The 15,660-nt window shown below is 46.9% G+C and overlaps 1 protein-coding gene across 1 annotated transcript in view; it reads right to left on the bottom strand.

Moving 5' to 3' along the window:
- ncor2 (nuclear receptor corepressor 2) overlaps nucleotides 1–15,660 on the bottom strand; it is a 446,529-nt gene that overhangs the window by 166,438 nt on the left and 264,431 nt on the right. Inside the window, exon 19 of the mRNA XM_068055641.1 lies at nucleotides 1,472–1,534. Within this exon, the coding sequence (XP_067911742.1) occupies nucleotides 1,472–1,534 (63 nt within the window). The remainder of the gene's footprint in view (nucleotides 1–1,471; nucleotides 1,535–15,660) is intronic.

The raw sequence follows: 15,660 nt of genomic DNA, 5'->3' as shown, positions 1-15,660 counted from the left end.
TGAAAACTTATGGAATTATGGTCACTGTTCCCGAAATGCTCCCCTACTGAGACTTCGACCACTTGGCTGTGTTCATTCCCCAATACCAGGTCCAGTACGGCTCCATCCCTAGTTGGACTATCTACATATTGTTTCAAGAAGCCCTCCTGGATGCTCCTTACAAATTTTGCCCCATCCAAGCCCCTAGCACTAAGTGAGTCCCAGTCAATATAGGGGAAGTTAAAATCACCCACCACTACAACCCTGTTACCTTTACATCTTTCCAAAATCTGTCTGCATATCTGCTCCTCTACCTCCCGCTGGCTGTTGGGAGGCCTGTAGTAAACCCCCAACATTGTGACTGCACACTTCCTATTCCTGAGCTCCACCCATATTGCCTCGCTGCATGACCCCTCCGAGGTGTCCTCCCACAGTACAGCTGTGATATTCTCCTTAACCAGTAATGCTACTCCCCCATCCCTTTTACATTCCCCTCTATCCCGCCTGAAGCTTCTAAATCCTGGAACATTTAGCTGCCAATCCTGTCCTTCCCTCAACCAAGTCTCTGTAATAGCAACAACATCATAGTTCCAAGTACTAATCCAAGCTCCAAGTTCATCTGCCTTACCTGTTATACTTCTCGCATTGAAACAAATGCACTTCAGACCACCAGTCCAGCTGTGCTCAGCAACATCTCCCTGCCTGCTCTTCCTCTTCGTCTTACTGGACTTATTTACTGGTTCCCCCTCAGTTATTTCACTAGCTGACCTACTGCTCTGGTTCTCACCCCCCTGCCACACTAGTTTAAACCCTCCCGAGTGACACTAGCAAACCTTGCAGCCAGGATATTTGTGCCCCTCCAGTTTAGATGCAACCCGTCCTTCTTGTACAGGTCCCATCTGTCCCTGAAGAGATCCCAATGGTCCAGATATCTGAAACCCTCCCTTCTACACCAGCTGTTCAGCCACATGTTTAGCTGCACTCTCTTCCTATTTCTAGCCTCACTGGCACGTGGCACAGGGAGTAATCCCGAGATTACAACCCGAGAGGTCCTGTCTTTTAACTTTCTAGCTAATTCCCCAAACTCCCCCTGTAGGACCTAGTCACTCTTCCTGCCTATGTCGTTGGTACCGATGTGTACCACAACCTCTGGCTGTTCACCCTCCCCCTTCAGAATGCCCCCTGTCCGTTCAGAGACATCCTTGACCCTGGCACCAGGGAGGCAACATACCATCCTGGAGTCTCTTTCACGTCCACAGAAGTGCCTCCTGGAAAGACTATGCACAATCTCACATGAAATCTAAACAGATCTATTAAAAGATTCTGCACTTTCTCACAGTTTTGATGGAGTATTCCGAATGATTATGTGAAATGCTGGATCTAAGTCTCTCTGTGTAAACCACATCAACATTTCAGCACAAGCGTAAATGAACCAGCCTGACTCCAACTGCAGAAACAGCAGGGCTGTGGGGTAAACAGGAGAATCACAAACCTTTTTTCGCAACTTCCATTTCTTCCTCTGTCCAGCGAGAACTTTCAACTGGCTCTGAAGATGCTGCAAAGAAAGTTTCACAACCTTCAAACCAGGAACTCCACAAAGGACAAAGGTCCAGTTTCACAGACACATTCGCTCAACCAGCAGCATTAACCACAAGAGATTAGACACAATAGAGAAGCTGCGGGAGAGGAGAGGGAGGTTTGGTGGCAAATCCAATATCAACAGAGAGTGCGGGGAAACAGAACGCAGGCCGGGGTGAGTATACCAATAAGCTTTTAATTTAATCTGAGTTAACCAAATATAAAATAAGACTTAAACACACTTAAACATAAGACTCATGCTCACATCTCTATCCTGGGATTGCTGCAGTGTTCCAGTGAACATCAACGCAAGCTCAAGGAACAGCATCTCATTTACCGATTAGGCACACTACAGCCTGCCAGACTGAACATTGAGTTCAATAATTTCAGAGCATGACGGGCTCCCCATTTTACTTTCATTTTTAGTTATTTTTTCTTTTTTACATTTTTTACAATTTTTTTTTGTTTATTTCATTTCATTGTAGTTTGTTCAGTTTGCTTCCCCACTGTTTTATTTTCATGTTTGTACTTGCTGCTGTTCAATCTTCAGTCCGTTAACACCCTATCTGTACTAATGCTTTGCCTTTCAACACACCATTAACATATTGTTTGCCTTTGCTCCATGACCTTTTGGTCAGCTATGTGGCCTGGTCCTATCTACACCTTCTCCTTTGTTATCTCTTGCCCCACCCCCGCCTCACTTGCTTATAACCTTTCACATTTCTAACATTTGTCAATTCCGATGAAGGGTCACTGACCCGAAATGTTAACTCTGCTTCTCTTTCCACAGATGCTGCCAGACCTGCTGAGTGGTTCCAGCATTTCTTGTTTTTATATAAAATAAGACTTGATCGATTCATTAGTATAAAAACTAAAAACTAAGGTGGATTTTATAATTTACCATATATATATATATACACACACATACACAGAGAGAGAGGGACCAGCAGGGAGGGTATTGCTTCAAATTAGGAGCTGGGTAATTAAAATGTTTTCCATGGTGCTAGTGTAACAGTAAGTGTTATAATAAGAGTATAAACACAGAGCAGGACTAGAAGTATTAATTACAATCAAAACATCCAAATATTTAACATCCAAATTAATTAATTAAATAGAATAGAGACGGTTAGGCGGGCGATGTGTTGCAGCTGTAGTATGTGGGAGCTGGTAGATGCCAGTGTGATCCACCGTGACCACATCTGTAACAAATGTTGGCTGCTCGAGGAACTTCGGCTCAGAGTTGATGAGCTGGAGTCCAAACTGCTGACACTGCGACACATCAGGGAGGGAGAGAGTTACCTGGACGCTGTGTTTCAGGAGACAGTCACACCCGTTAGATTAATTACATCAAATTTGGACTGTGGTCAGGGACAGGAGGGTGTGACTGCGAGTGAGGCAGGTAGAGGGATCCAGAATTTAGATTTACATGGTTCTTACTCCCGGTGTGGACGAGGGCACAGACTGCGGGGAGGATGAACGAACTGACCACTGCACCGCGGTTCAGCGCGCCATTCAAGTGGGGAGAGAAAAGAGAAATGTAGTGGTAATAAGGGATAGCATAGTTAGGGGAATAGATACTGTTCTCTGCAGCAAAGACAGGGAGTCCCGAAGGCTGTGTTGCCGACCTGGTGCCAAGGTTAAGAGCATCTCTTCTGGGCTGGAGAGGAACTTAGACTGGGAGGGGAAGGATCCAGTTGTCATGGTCCCCGAAGGTACCAATAACATAGGTCGGACTAGGAAAGAGGTTCTGCTGAGGGACTATGAGCAGCTCGAGGCTAAATTAAAAAGCAGAACCACAAAGGTAATAATCTCCGATTAGTACCTGAGCCACATGCTAATTGGCGTAAAGTAAATAAGATTAGAGAAGCAAATGCATGGCTCAAAGATTAGTGTGGGAGAAGTGGGTTCTGATTCATGGGACACTGGCACCAGTACTGGGGAAGGAGAGAGCTGTTCAGTTGGGATAGGCTTCACATGAACCATGCTGGGACCAGTGTCCTGGCGAATCGTATAACGAGGGTTGTAGATAGGACTTTAAACTAACCAGTGGGGGGGGGTACAATTGAAGGGAAGTTTAAAAAAATCAAAAAGAAGTGAGAAAGCAGAGGTGCAGGGTAGTGAAGAGGTGAACGGTTATCAAAGTGTGACAGGAAGGGGCAGAAAATATAAGCAGAAGAGTGCAACAGAAATTAGAATCAGAATGAGTAATAATGGTAAAAAGTCAAAGGTGAAGGCTACCCATTTATATTAACCCTGCAGTAATCCTATATTCCCTACCGCCTACCTACACTAGGGACAATTTACAATGGCCAATTTACCTATCAACCCGCAGGTCTTTGGCTGTGAGAGAAAACCGGAGCACCCGGCGAAAACCCACGTGGTCACAGGGAGAACTTGCAAACTCCGCACAGGCAGTACCCAGAATTGAACCCGGGTCCTTGGAGCTGTGAGGCTGCGGTGCTAACCACTGCAGTTCTCTGCATTAAATTTCATCTGCCACTTGTGTGCCCATTCCACCATCTTGTCTATGTCCTCTGTCACTATCCTCCTCATAGTTCACAATATTTCCATGTTTTGTGTCATCTGCAAATTTGAAATTGTGCCCTGCACACCAAGTCCAGGTGATTAATTTATATCAGGAAAACCATGGGTCCTAACACCGACCCCTGGGGAACCTCACTTACTACCTTCCTCCAGTCTGACTTGAGCATGCTTGACAATAGCTGACTTGTCCCATTCACTGTGTTTGAAGCATACTTGGTGTTCCTTGACTCTAGTGTGTAGACTGCGGCCTGTTGCTCTGATGTAGATGATTCTGCTGCTGCATGGTATGCTGTTAATTCTTGGTTTGTTGTGAAATGGTTTCTTGTCTTTGTGAGCCTGGAGGATGGAGTGGAGTTTCTTGGATGACTTATGTCAGACATCCATATCCACTGACCTGACTCTGCCTTGTAGTCTGTGCGAGGTGGAGCCGGTGTCTGGGAGGCTGACTCTTGGTTGAGGTAATGGTTGTAGTGTGAGTAACAGGTGAACGTGTGTTGATCTTGTGGGAAGGAAATCCATTGAGTTGAAGCATAAACTTGATATGGTGCAGTTCTTGTAGATGTTTCTTGTCGTTAATGGAGTAGACTATTCTGATGAGGGGTTGGAGACGGATTGAAGAGTGGAGGGATGATGAAAAGAATGGTAGTTCAGGTATCTAACAGTATGAGTGGGCTTGCGGTAGACTTATATGAGTGCAATAAATGTTTATGATCGGATTAAGATATAAGCTAAAATAGGGATAAAGAAATTTTAAAAAAAACTTTAAAAAACATGGAGAAATTTGACAGGATCAGTGAGGCTGTTTAGTTGTAATTATGAACTTAGCTGTTAAAAACCAAGGGTTTTTTTGAAGGGTTTATATCGCGAGCCTAACAGCTTAAAAGTGGAAGTTCTTGGCAGTTCAAAGATTTCCCATTTGTAACAAGATAGATGAGTTGACGGCACAAATAGAAATAAATGAATATGACTTGATAGTTATTACAGAGACGTGGTTGCAGGGTGACCAAGACTGGGAACTCAATATTCAAGGGTATTCAACGTTCCGGAAAAATAGGCAAAAAGGAAAAGGAGGTGGGGTAGCTTTGTTAATAAAGGAAGGTATCAGTACGGTGGTGAGCAGTGATATAGGTGCAATAGATCGCGATGTGGAATCAATTTGGCTGGAAATGAGGAATAGCAAGGGGAAGAAGTCATGGGTGGGAATTGTCTATAGGCCCCCAAAGAGTTGCCTCACTGTTGGACAAATTATAAATCGGGAAATACTGGAGGCATGTAAGAAGGATGCTACAATTGTCATGGGTGATTTTAATCTGCATATTGACTGGACAAATCAAAGTGGCAGAGGTAACATGGAAGACAAATTTGTCGAGTGTATCAGGGATTGTTACTTAGAGCAATACATTACAGAACCTACCAGGGAACAGGCTATTTTAGATCTAGTAATGTGTAATGAGGTAGGATTAATAAGAGATATCGTAGTTAAGGATCCTTTAGGGGGAAGCGATCATAACATGGTAGAATTTCAAATTCAGTTTGAGGGTGAGCAACTTGGGTCTCAAAACAGTGTCTTCAACTTAAACAAAGGCAATTACAGAGGTATGAAGAAAGAGTTGTCTAAAGTGGGCTGGGAAGATAGACTACAGGGGAAGGTCAGTAGATGAGCAGTGGCAGACTTTTAAGCAGATATTTCATAACGCTCAGCAAAAATTTATCCCGGTCAAAAAGAAGGATTCGATGAGAAGGATGAACCACCCGTGGTTCACAAAGGCCGTCAAAGAGAGTATCCAATCAAAAACTAAGGCATACAAAGTGACGAAAACTAGTGGTAGGCCAGAGGATTGGGAATTTTTAGGAACCTGCAGCAAATGATTAAAAAGCTAATAAAGAGGGAGAAAATTGATTATGAAAGTAAATTGGCAAGAAATATAAAAACAAACAGCAGGAGCTTCTCCGGGTATATAAAAAGAGAGAGAGTAGCTAAAGTGAGCGTGGGACCCTTGGAGGATGCAATTGGAGAATTGATAACGGGGAACAGGGAAATGGCAGATAATTTAAATCAATATTTTACATCGGTCTTCACGGTGGAGAACACTGTAAACATCCCATAGATATCAGATAAACAAGGAGCTAATGGGAGGAAAGATCTTGTAACAGTCTCCATCACAAGGGACAAAGTATTTGACAAACTAATGGGACTGAAGGCAGACAAGTCGCCAGGACCTGATGGCCTACATCCAAGGATTTTAAAGGAAGTGGCTGCAGAGATAGTGGAGGCATTGGTCGAAATATTCCAGAACTCACTGGATTCGGAAGGATCCCAGGGGGTTGGAAACTATAGGCCCAGCAGCCTAACATCGGTCTTGGGGAAAATGCTAGAGTCCATTATTAAGGAAGAAATAAGATAAGTCCCCTGGGCCAGATGGGATTTATCCTAGGATTCTCTGGGAAGCCAGGGAGGAGATTGCAGAGCCGTTGTTGTTGATCTTTAAGTCGTCATTGTCGACTGGAGTAGTGCCGGAGGACTGGAGGATAGCAAATGTTGTCCCCTTGTTCAAGAAGGGGAGTAGAGACAGCCCTGGTAATTATAGACCTGTGAGCCTTACTTCGGTTGTGGGTAAAATGTTGGAAAAGGTTATAAGAGACAGGATTTATAATCATCTTGAAAAGAATAAGTTCATTTGCGATAGTCAGCACGGTTTTGTGAAAGGTAGGTCGTGCCTCACAAACCTTATTGAGTTTTTCGAGAAGGTGACCAAACAGGTGGATGAGGGTAAAGCCGTGGATGTGGTGTATATGGATTTCAGTAAGGCGTTTGATAAGGTTCCCCACGGTAGGCTATTGCAGAAAATACGCAAGTATGGGGTTGAAGGTGATTTAGAGCTTTGGATCAGAAATTGGCTAGCTGAAAGAAGACAGAGGGTGGTGGTTGATGGCAAATGTTCATCCTGGAGTTTAGTTACTAGTGGTGTACCGCAAGGTTCTGTTTTGGGGCCACTGCTGTTTGTCATTTTTATAAACGACCTGGATGAGGGTGTAGAAGGGTGGGTTAGTAAATTTGCGGATGACACGAAGGTCGGTGGAGTTGTGGATAGTGTCGAAGGGTGTTGTAGGGTACAGAGGGACATAGATAGGCTGCAGAGCTGGGCTGAGAGATGGCAAATGGAGTTTAATGCGGAGAAGTGTGAGGTGATTCACTTTGGAAGGAGTAACAGCAATGCAGAGTACTGGGCTAATGGGAAGATTCTTGGTAGTGTAGATGAGCAGAGAGATCTTGGTATCCAGGTACATAAATCCCTGAAAGTTGCTACCCAGGTTAATAGGGCTGTTAAGAAGGCATATGGTGTGTTAGCCTTTATTAGTAGGGGGATCGAGTTTCAGAGCCACGGGGTCATGATGCAGCTGTACAAAACTCTGGTGAGGCCGCACCTGGAGTATTGCGTGCAGTTCTGGTCACCGCATTATAGGAAGGATGTCGAAGCTTTGGAAAGGGTGCAGAGGAGATTTACTAGGATGTTGCCTGGTATGGAAGGAAGGTCTTACGAGGAAAGGCTGAGGGACTTGGGGTTGTTTTCGTTAGAGAGAAGGAGGAGGAGAGGTGACTTAATAGAGACATACAAGATAATCAGAGGGTTAGATAGGGTGGATAGTGAGAGTCTTTTTCCTCGGATGAGGATGGCAAACACGAGGGGACATAGCTTTAAGTTGAGGGGTGAAAGATATAGGACAGATGTCAGAGGTAGTTTCTTTACGCAGAGAGTAGTAGGGGCGTGGAACGCCCTGCCTGCAACAGTAGTAGACTCGCCAACTTTAAGGGCATTTAAGTGGTCATTGGATAGACATATGGATGTAAATGGAATAGTGTAGGTCAGATGATCGGCGCAACATCGAGGGCCGAAGGGCCTGTACTGCGCTGTAATATTCTAATTCTAATTCTAATTCTAATTCTAAATAGCAAGATATTTAGAAAAGCCGAACGCAATCAAACAGAATCAACATGGTTTAGTGAAAGGGAAATCATGTTTGACAAATTTGCTAGAGTTCTTTGAGGATATAACAAGTGGAGTTGATGAAGGGGAATTGGTAGATGTAGTGTATTTGGATTTCCAGAAGGCATTTGATAAGGTGCCACATAAAAGCTTATTGCACAAAATAAGAGCCCAGGGTATTGGGGGTAATGTATTAGCATGGATTGAGGATTGGCTAACACACAGAAGACAGAGAGTCGGGATTAATGGGTCTTTTTCAGGATGGAAAGACGTAACTAGTGGAGTGCCACAAGGATCAGTCCTAGGGCCTCAATTATTTACTATCTATATTAAGGACTTGGAGGAGGGGGCAGAGTGTAATATATCCAAATTTGCTGATGATAAAAAAAATAGATGGGAGTGCATGTTGCGATGAGGACATAAGGTAACCAACAGATCATATCTAAGCTCTGCAGTCCTGCCACATCCAGCCGTGAATGGTGGTGGACAATTAAACAACTAACTGGAGGAGGTGGCTCCACAAATATCCCCGTCCTCAATGATGGGGAAGCCCAGCACATCAGTGCGAAAGATAAGGCAGAAGCATTTGCAACAATCTTCAGCAAGATGTGCCGAGTTGATGATCCATCTCGGCCTCCTCCTGAAGTCCCCAGCATCACAGATGCCAGACTTCAGCCAATTCGAGTCACTCCACGTCATATCAAGAAACGACTGAAGGCACTGGATACTGCAAAAGCTATGGGCCCTGACAATATTCCGGCAATAGTATTGAAGACCTGTGCTCCAGAACTTGCCATGCCCCTAGCCAAGCTGTTCCAGTACAGCTACAACACTGGCATCTATCCTGCAATGTGGAAAATTGCCCAGGTATGTCCTGTACACAAAAAGCAGGACAAGTCCAACCCGGCCAATTACCGCCCCATCAGTCTACTCTCAATCATCAGTAAAATGATGGAAGGTGTCATCAACAGTGCCATCAAGCGGCAGTTGCTTAGCAATAACCTGCTCAGTGATGCTCAGTTTGGGTTCCGCCAGGGCCACTCAGCTCCTGACCTCATTACAGCCTTGGTTCAAACATGGACAAAAGAGCTGAACTCCAGAGGTGAGGTGAGAGTGACTGCCCTTGACATCAAGGCAGCATTTGACCGAGTATGGCATCAAGGAGCCCCAGCAAAACTGAGGTCAATGGGAATCAGGGGAAAAATCCTCCGCTGGCTGGAGTCATACCTAGCGCAAAGGAAGATGGTTGTGGTTGTTGGAGGTCAATCATCTGAGCTCCAGGACATCACTGCAGGAGTTCCTCAGGGTAATGTCCTGGGCCCAACCATCTTCAGCTGCTTCATCAATGACCTTCCTTCAATCATAAGGTCAGAAGTGGGGATGTTCGCTGATGATTGCACAATGTTCAGCACTATTTGTGACTCCTCAGATACTGAAGCAGTCCGTGTAGAAATGCAGCAAGACCTGGACAATATCCAGGCTTGGGCTGATAAGTGGCAAGTAACATTCGCGCCACACAAGTGCCAGGCAATGACCATCTCCAACAAGAGAGAATCTAACCATCTCCCCTTGACATTCAATGGCATTTCCATCGCTGAATCCCCCACTATCAACATCCTAGGGGCTACCATTGACCAGAAACTGAACTGGACCAGCCATATAAATACCGTGGCTACAAGAGCAGGTCAGAGGCTAGGAATCCTGAGTCGAGTAAGTCACCTCCTGACTCCCCAAAGCCTGTCCACCATCTACAAGGCACAAGTCAGGAGTGTGATGGAATACTCTCCACTTGCCTGGATGGGTGCAGCTCCAACAACACTCAAGAAGCTCGACACCATCCAGGACAAAGCAGCCCACTTGATTGGCACCCCATCTACAAACATTCACTCCCTCCACCACCGACGCACAGTGGCAGCAGTGTGTACCATCTACAAGATGCACTGCAGCAACGCACCAAGGCTCCTTAGACAGCACCTTCCAAACCCACAACCTCTACCAACTAGAAGGACAAGGGCAGCAAATACACGGGAACACCACCACCTGCAAGTTCCCCTCCAAGTCACACACCATCCTGACTTGGAACTAAATCGCCGTTCCTTCACTGTCGCTGGGTCAAAATCCTGGAACTCCCTTCCTCACAGCACTGTGGGTGTACCTACCCCACATGGACTGCAGCGGTTCAAGAAGGCAGCTCACCACCACCTTCTTGTGGACAATTCGGGATAGGCAATAAATGCTGGCCTGGCCAGTGACGCCCACATCCCATGAATGAGTTTAAAAACAATCTGCAAGGGGATATAGATAGGTTGAGTGAGTGGGCAAAAACTTGGCAGATGGAGTTTAATGTAAGTAAGTGTGAGATCATGCACTTTGGTAGGAAGAATCAAAAGGCAGATTATTATTTAAATGGAGAGAGACTCAAAAAAGTGCAGCACAAAGGGATCTGGGTGTTCTTGTACATGAAACACAGAAAGTTAGCATGCAGGTGCAGCAAGTGATTAAGAAGGCAAATGGAATTTTGGTCTTTATTGCTCGGGGGTTGGAGTTTAAAAATAGGGAAGTCTTGTTACAACTGTACAGGGTGTTGGTGAGGCCACACCTGGAGTACTGTGTACAGTTTTGGTCCCCGTATTTAAGAAAGAATATACTGGCATTGGAGGCAGTTCAAAAGAGATTCACTAGGCTGATTCCTGGGATGAAGGGATTCATTTATCAAGAACAGCTAAACAGGTTAGACCTTTATTCATTAGAGTTTAGAAGAATGAGGGGTGATCTTATTGAAACGTACAAGATTCTGAGAAGGCTTGACAGGGTAGATGTTGAGAAGAAGTTTCCACTAGTCGGGGAATCTCAAACTAGGGAACATGGTTACAGAATAAGGGGACACTCATTTATAACTGAGATGTGAAGGAATTTCTTCTCTCAGCGGGGAGTGAATGTCTGGAATTCTCTATTCCAGAGAGTTGTGGAGGCTAGATCACTCAAAGTATTTAAAGAGGAGGTAGATAGATTTTTGAAATATCGGGGAGTTGAGGGCTATGAGGAGCTGGCCCAAAAGAGGAGTTGAGGCCTGGGACAGATCAGCCATGATCTTATTGAATGGCAGGGCAGACTTGAAGGGCCGAATGGCCTACTCCTGCTCCTATTTCTTATGTTCTTATTATTCAGATATCATCAAGCCTCCCATCAGCACCCAGTCCCACATACCACCCCCTCCTGCACTGCGTCATGCACTGTCCCAGTCCTGCTGCCGATTCCTGCAATATTGCTGATGGGAAAACACTGCAGAATTGCTGAGCTGCTCAAACTCTAGTGTGAAATGAGACTCTCCCTCAGTGCTGGTGAGAATTCAACCAGCACCTGCCCCTTAATCCTTATGGCACAGAATCTGCTCTGTTGAGACTGTTTTTATAACTGGAGTATCCAAAATATCTCGATGCTGCAGTTAAGCTGACCCATTGGAGGATGGACTGATCTGAAAATACTCACAGGCTGGTCTGTTATTTAGTTAAAGGGAACTCAGTCTCAGCAAGCTCTAAAAAGACACTAATGTTTGTTTTGCGAGGGGATGACTGGAGTTCTTCAGCTTTGTCCCAGTGTCCCATGCGAAGCAGAGTTGTCCTTCATTCCAGCTTTATCTCTGATAACAGCTCCAGCACCTTGTGTACTCAGTGCCGAGTCCCACTTTGTTCCTTCCTCAAAGACTGTGTTTTAATCTGTTATGGTGAGTTCACAGTGCAGCTCCCTTTGCTAATTTGTTCCAATTTTTTGTATCCCATTTCTCTGACTCTGGCCTTCTCATCATCCCCGGGTCTAGTCATCCATCACAGCAATGTTGCAGCTCTCTCCCTAAACCTCTCATCACCATCTTCTCCGAACCTGTCCCTTCATCTGAGTTTCCAGGATCCCCCTCATCCCCGCCAATCCCTCTCTCCCTCACCTGGTCTTTGTTCTCTGAAGGGGCTTGAGACATTTTCAACACCAATTCAAGTTGTGTAAATGACTGTTTAGCTTTTCTATGAGTAAGAACACAGTGAATATGCTTACAGCTGTGAATCCTTAGATTAGAGATACAGCACTGAAACAGGCCCTTCAGCCCACCGAGTCTGTGCCGACCATCAACCACCCATTTATACTTCTTTTCTTTCTTTTTCTTTTGGGCCTCCTTATCTCGAGAGACAATGGATACGCGCCTGGAGGTGGTCAGTGGTTTGTGAAGCAGCGCCTGGAGTGGCTATAAAGGCCAATTCTAGAGTGACAGGCTCTTCCACAGGTGCTGCAGAGAAATTTGTTTGTTGGGGCTGTTGCACAGTTGGCTCTCCCCTTGCGCCTCTGTCTTTTTTCCTGCCAACTACTAAGTCTCTTCGACTCGCCACAATTTAGCCCTGTCTTTGTGGCTGCCCGCCAGCTCTGGCGAATGCTGGCAACTGACTCCCACGACTTGTGATCAATGTCACACGATTTCATGTCGCGTTTGCAGACGTCTTTATAACGGAGACATGGACGGCCGGTGGGTCTGATACCAGTGGCGAGCTCGCTGTACAATGTGTCTTTGGGGATCCTGCCATCTTTCATGCGGCTCACATGGCCAAGCCATCTCAAGCGCCGCTGACTCAGTAGTGTGTATAAGCTGGGGGTGTTGGCTGCTTCAAGGACTTCTGTGTTGGAGATATAGTCCTGCCACCTGATGCCAAGTATTCTCCGAAGGCAGCGAAGATGGAATGAATTGAGACGTCGCTCTTGGCTGGCATACGTTGTCCAGGCCTCGCTGCCGTAGAGCAAGGTACTGAGGACACAGGCCTGATACACTCGGACTTTTGTGTTCCGTGTCAGTGCGCCATTTTCCCACACTCTCTTGGCCAGTCTGGACATAGCAGTGGAAGCCTTACCCATGCGCTTGTTGATTTCTGCATCTAGAGACAGGTTACTGGTGATAGTTGAGCCTAGGTAGGTGAACTCTTGAACCACTTCCAGAGCGTGGTCGCCAATATTGATGGATGGAGCATTTCTGACATCCTGCCCCATGATGTTCGTTTTCTTGAGGCTGATGGTTAGGCCAAATTCATTGCAGGCAGACGCAAACCTGTCGATGAGACTCTGCAGGCATTCTTCAGTGTGAGATGTTAAAGCAGCATCGTCAGCAAAGAGGAGTTCTCTGATGAGGACTTTCCGTACTTTGGACTTCGCTCTTAGACGGGCAAGGTTGAACAACCTGCCCCCTGATCTTGTGTGGAGGAAAATTCCTTCTTCAGAGGATTTGAACGCATGTGAAAGCAGCAGGGAGAAGAAAATCCCAAAAAGTGTGGGTGCGAGAACACAGCCCTGTTTCACACCACTCAGGATAGGAAAGGGCTCTGATGAGGAGCCACCATGTTGAATTGTGCCTTTCATATTGTCATGGAATGAGGTGATGATACTTAGTAGCTTTGGTGGACATCCGATCTTTTCTAGTAGTCTGAAGAGACCACGTCTGCTGACGAGGTCAAAGGCTTTGGTGAGATCAATGAAAGCAATGTAGAGGGGCATCTGTTGTTCACGGCATTTCTCCTGTATCTGACGAAGGGAGAACAGCATGTCAATAGTCGATCTCTCTGCACGAAAGCCACACTGTGCCTCAGGGTAGACGCGCTCGGCCAGCTTCTGGAGCCTGTTCAGAGCGACTCGAGCAAAGACTTTCCCCACTATGCTGAGCAGGGAGATTCCACGGTAGTTGTTGCGGTCACCTTTGTTTTTATAGAGGGTGATGATGTTGGCATCGCGCATGTCCTGGGGTACTGCTCCCTCGTCCCAGCACAGGCATAGCAGTTCATGTAGTGCTGAGAGTATAGCAGGCTTGGCACTCTTGATTATTTCAGGGGTAATGCTGTCCTTCCCAGGGCCTTTTCCGCTGGCTAGGGAATCAATGGCATCACTGAGTTCCGATTTGGTTGGCTGTATGTCCAGCTCATCCATGACTGATAGAGGCTGGGCTGCATTGAGGGCAGTCTCAGTGACAGCATTCTCCCTGGAGTACAGTTCTAGGTAGTGCTCAACCCAGCGGTCCATCTGTTTGCGTTGGTCAGTGATTATGTCCCCCGATTTAGATTTGAGGGGGGTGATCTTCTTGATGGTTGGCCCAAGAGCCAGGGAGATGGCTCGGAGAGCATCTGCAGCGCACTGTCGGCAATGCTGCATGCCTTTATTTAAACCACTGCAAAAAAAAAACCCTTAGCAAATGTAATCACCTCTAAGTCTGCCAAATGATGCTTCACCTCCCGAAGGACGTGGATGAGCTTTCCGGACGTCGATGGTGGGCACTGAGGAAATGGCTTATTTACCTGCACCAGATTCCACCCCCCCGCCCCCGCCCCCCCCCTTTACCCCCCTTCCACCCCCCCCACCCCCGTCCCCTTCCCTGCTCCACCCTCTCAGCTCACCCCCTCACAACCCCGTCCCAGCCCGCCCCCCCCCGCACCATCTTCACCCCGCACCCCCTTCCCCTGCACCCCCCCCCCCACCCCCTCCCTCTACCCCTCCCCCCACCGGCACCATCCTACACCTGTGCAGGGGCCCCAACAACCCCACTGCCTTGTGGGCGTCTCGGGAGAGACCAAGGCTAAGGGAGTAAACCCTAACAGAAAATCCGGAGCGGAACCCCGTAGGCGGTCATGTGTCACCTTTGGCATGTTTCCGGCAGTTCCTGCAGCCATACTGGTGCCAAACGTCGTGTCCTGCACTCCTTTGGACCCCACCAGAAAGGCCGAGAGGGGGGTTTTGACGACTGGGCAACTCTCAACCTCCATAAATTTGCCCAGGCATGCGCCATGGAGAGGTCACTCCATAGTTGCCTCACAGCGACTAAAACAACACGGAAGGCAGCAGTTACGGGTTATAAGTCCAGATAAATTGGCGTAGAAACTGGGCGCCACGGGTTGCCTTTGTCGGTGGGAGAGGTCATTGCACCTCACTGGACAGCTACCGCCCGCCTCAAACCGGGCAGCCCCCGGTCAATAAGGTTCTGTCCCGCCACAGTCTGCCTGCTTCAATGGGTGCTTGGAGCTCAGGGTCATTGCCCGAAAGGTGGACTGATACACCGCACCAAACAACACGAAAAAAGGAAAGAAGGTACCAGCCCTTCGCTTTGCAAGCTGGAACGTCAGAACTATGTGTCCTGGCCTGTCGGAAGACCTTACACAAATCAACGATTCTCGGAAGACCGCCATCATTAACAACGAGCTCAGTAGATTCAATGTGGACATTGCAGCACTTCAGGAGACTCGCCTCCCCGCGAGTGGCTCTCTAGCAGAGCAAGACTACACATTCTTCTGGCAGGGCAGGGATCCTGAAGAACCAAGACAGCATGGAGTGGGTTTCGCCATCAGAAACTCCTTGCTCAGCATGATAGAGCCTCCCTCAAATGGCTCGGAACGCATACTGTCCATCCGACTGCTCACCACCTCTGGTCCAGTACACCTACTCAGCATCTATGCTCCAACACTCTGCTCCCCACCTGAAGCTAAAGACCAGTTCTATGAACAACTCCATAACATCATTAGCAGCATCCCCAACACCGAAAACCTATTCCTGCTGGGGG

This window comes from Heterodontus francisci, chromosome 23, assembly GCF_036365525.1.
Source record: "Heterodontus francisci isolate sHetFra1 chromosome 23, sHetFra1.hap1, whole genome shotgun sequence".
Lineage (NCBI taxonomy): Eukaryota > Metazoa > Chordata > Chondrichthyes > Heterodontiformes > Heterodontidae > Heterodontus > Heterodontus francisci.
The sequence above is the reverse complement of the archived record's forward strand: the minus strand, read 5'-3'. Positions and strand labels throughout refer to the sequence as shown.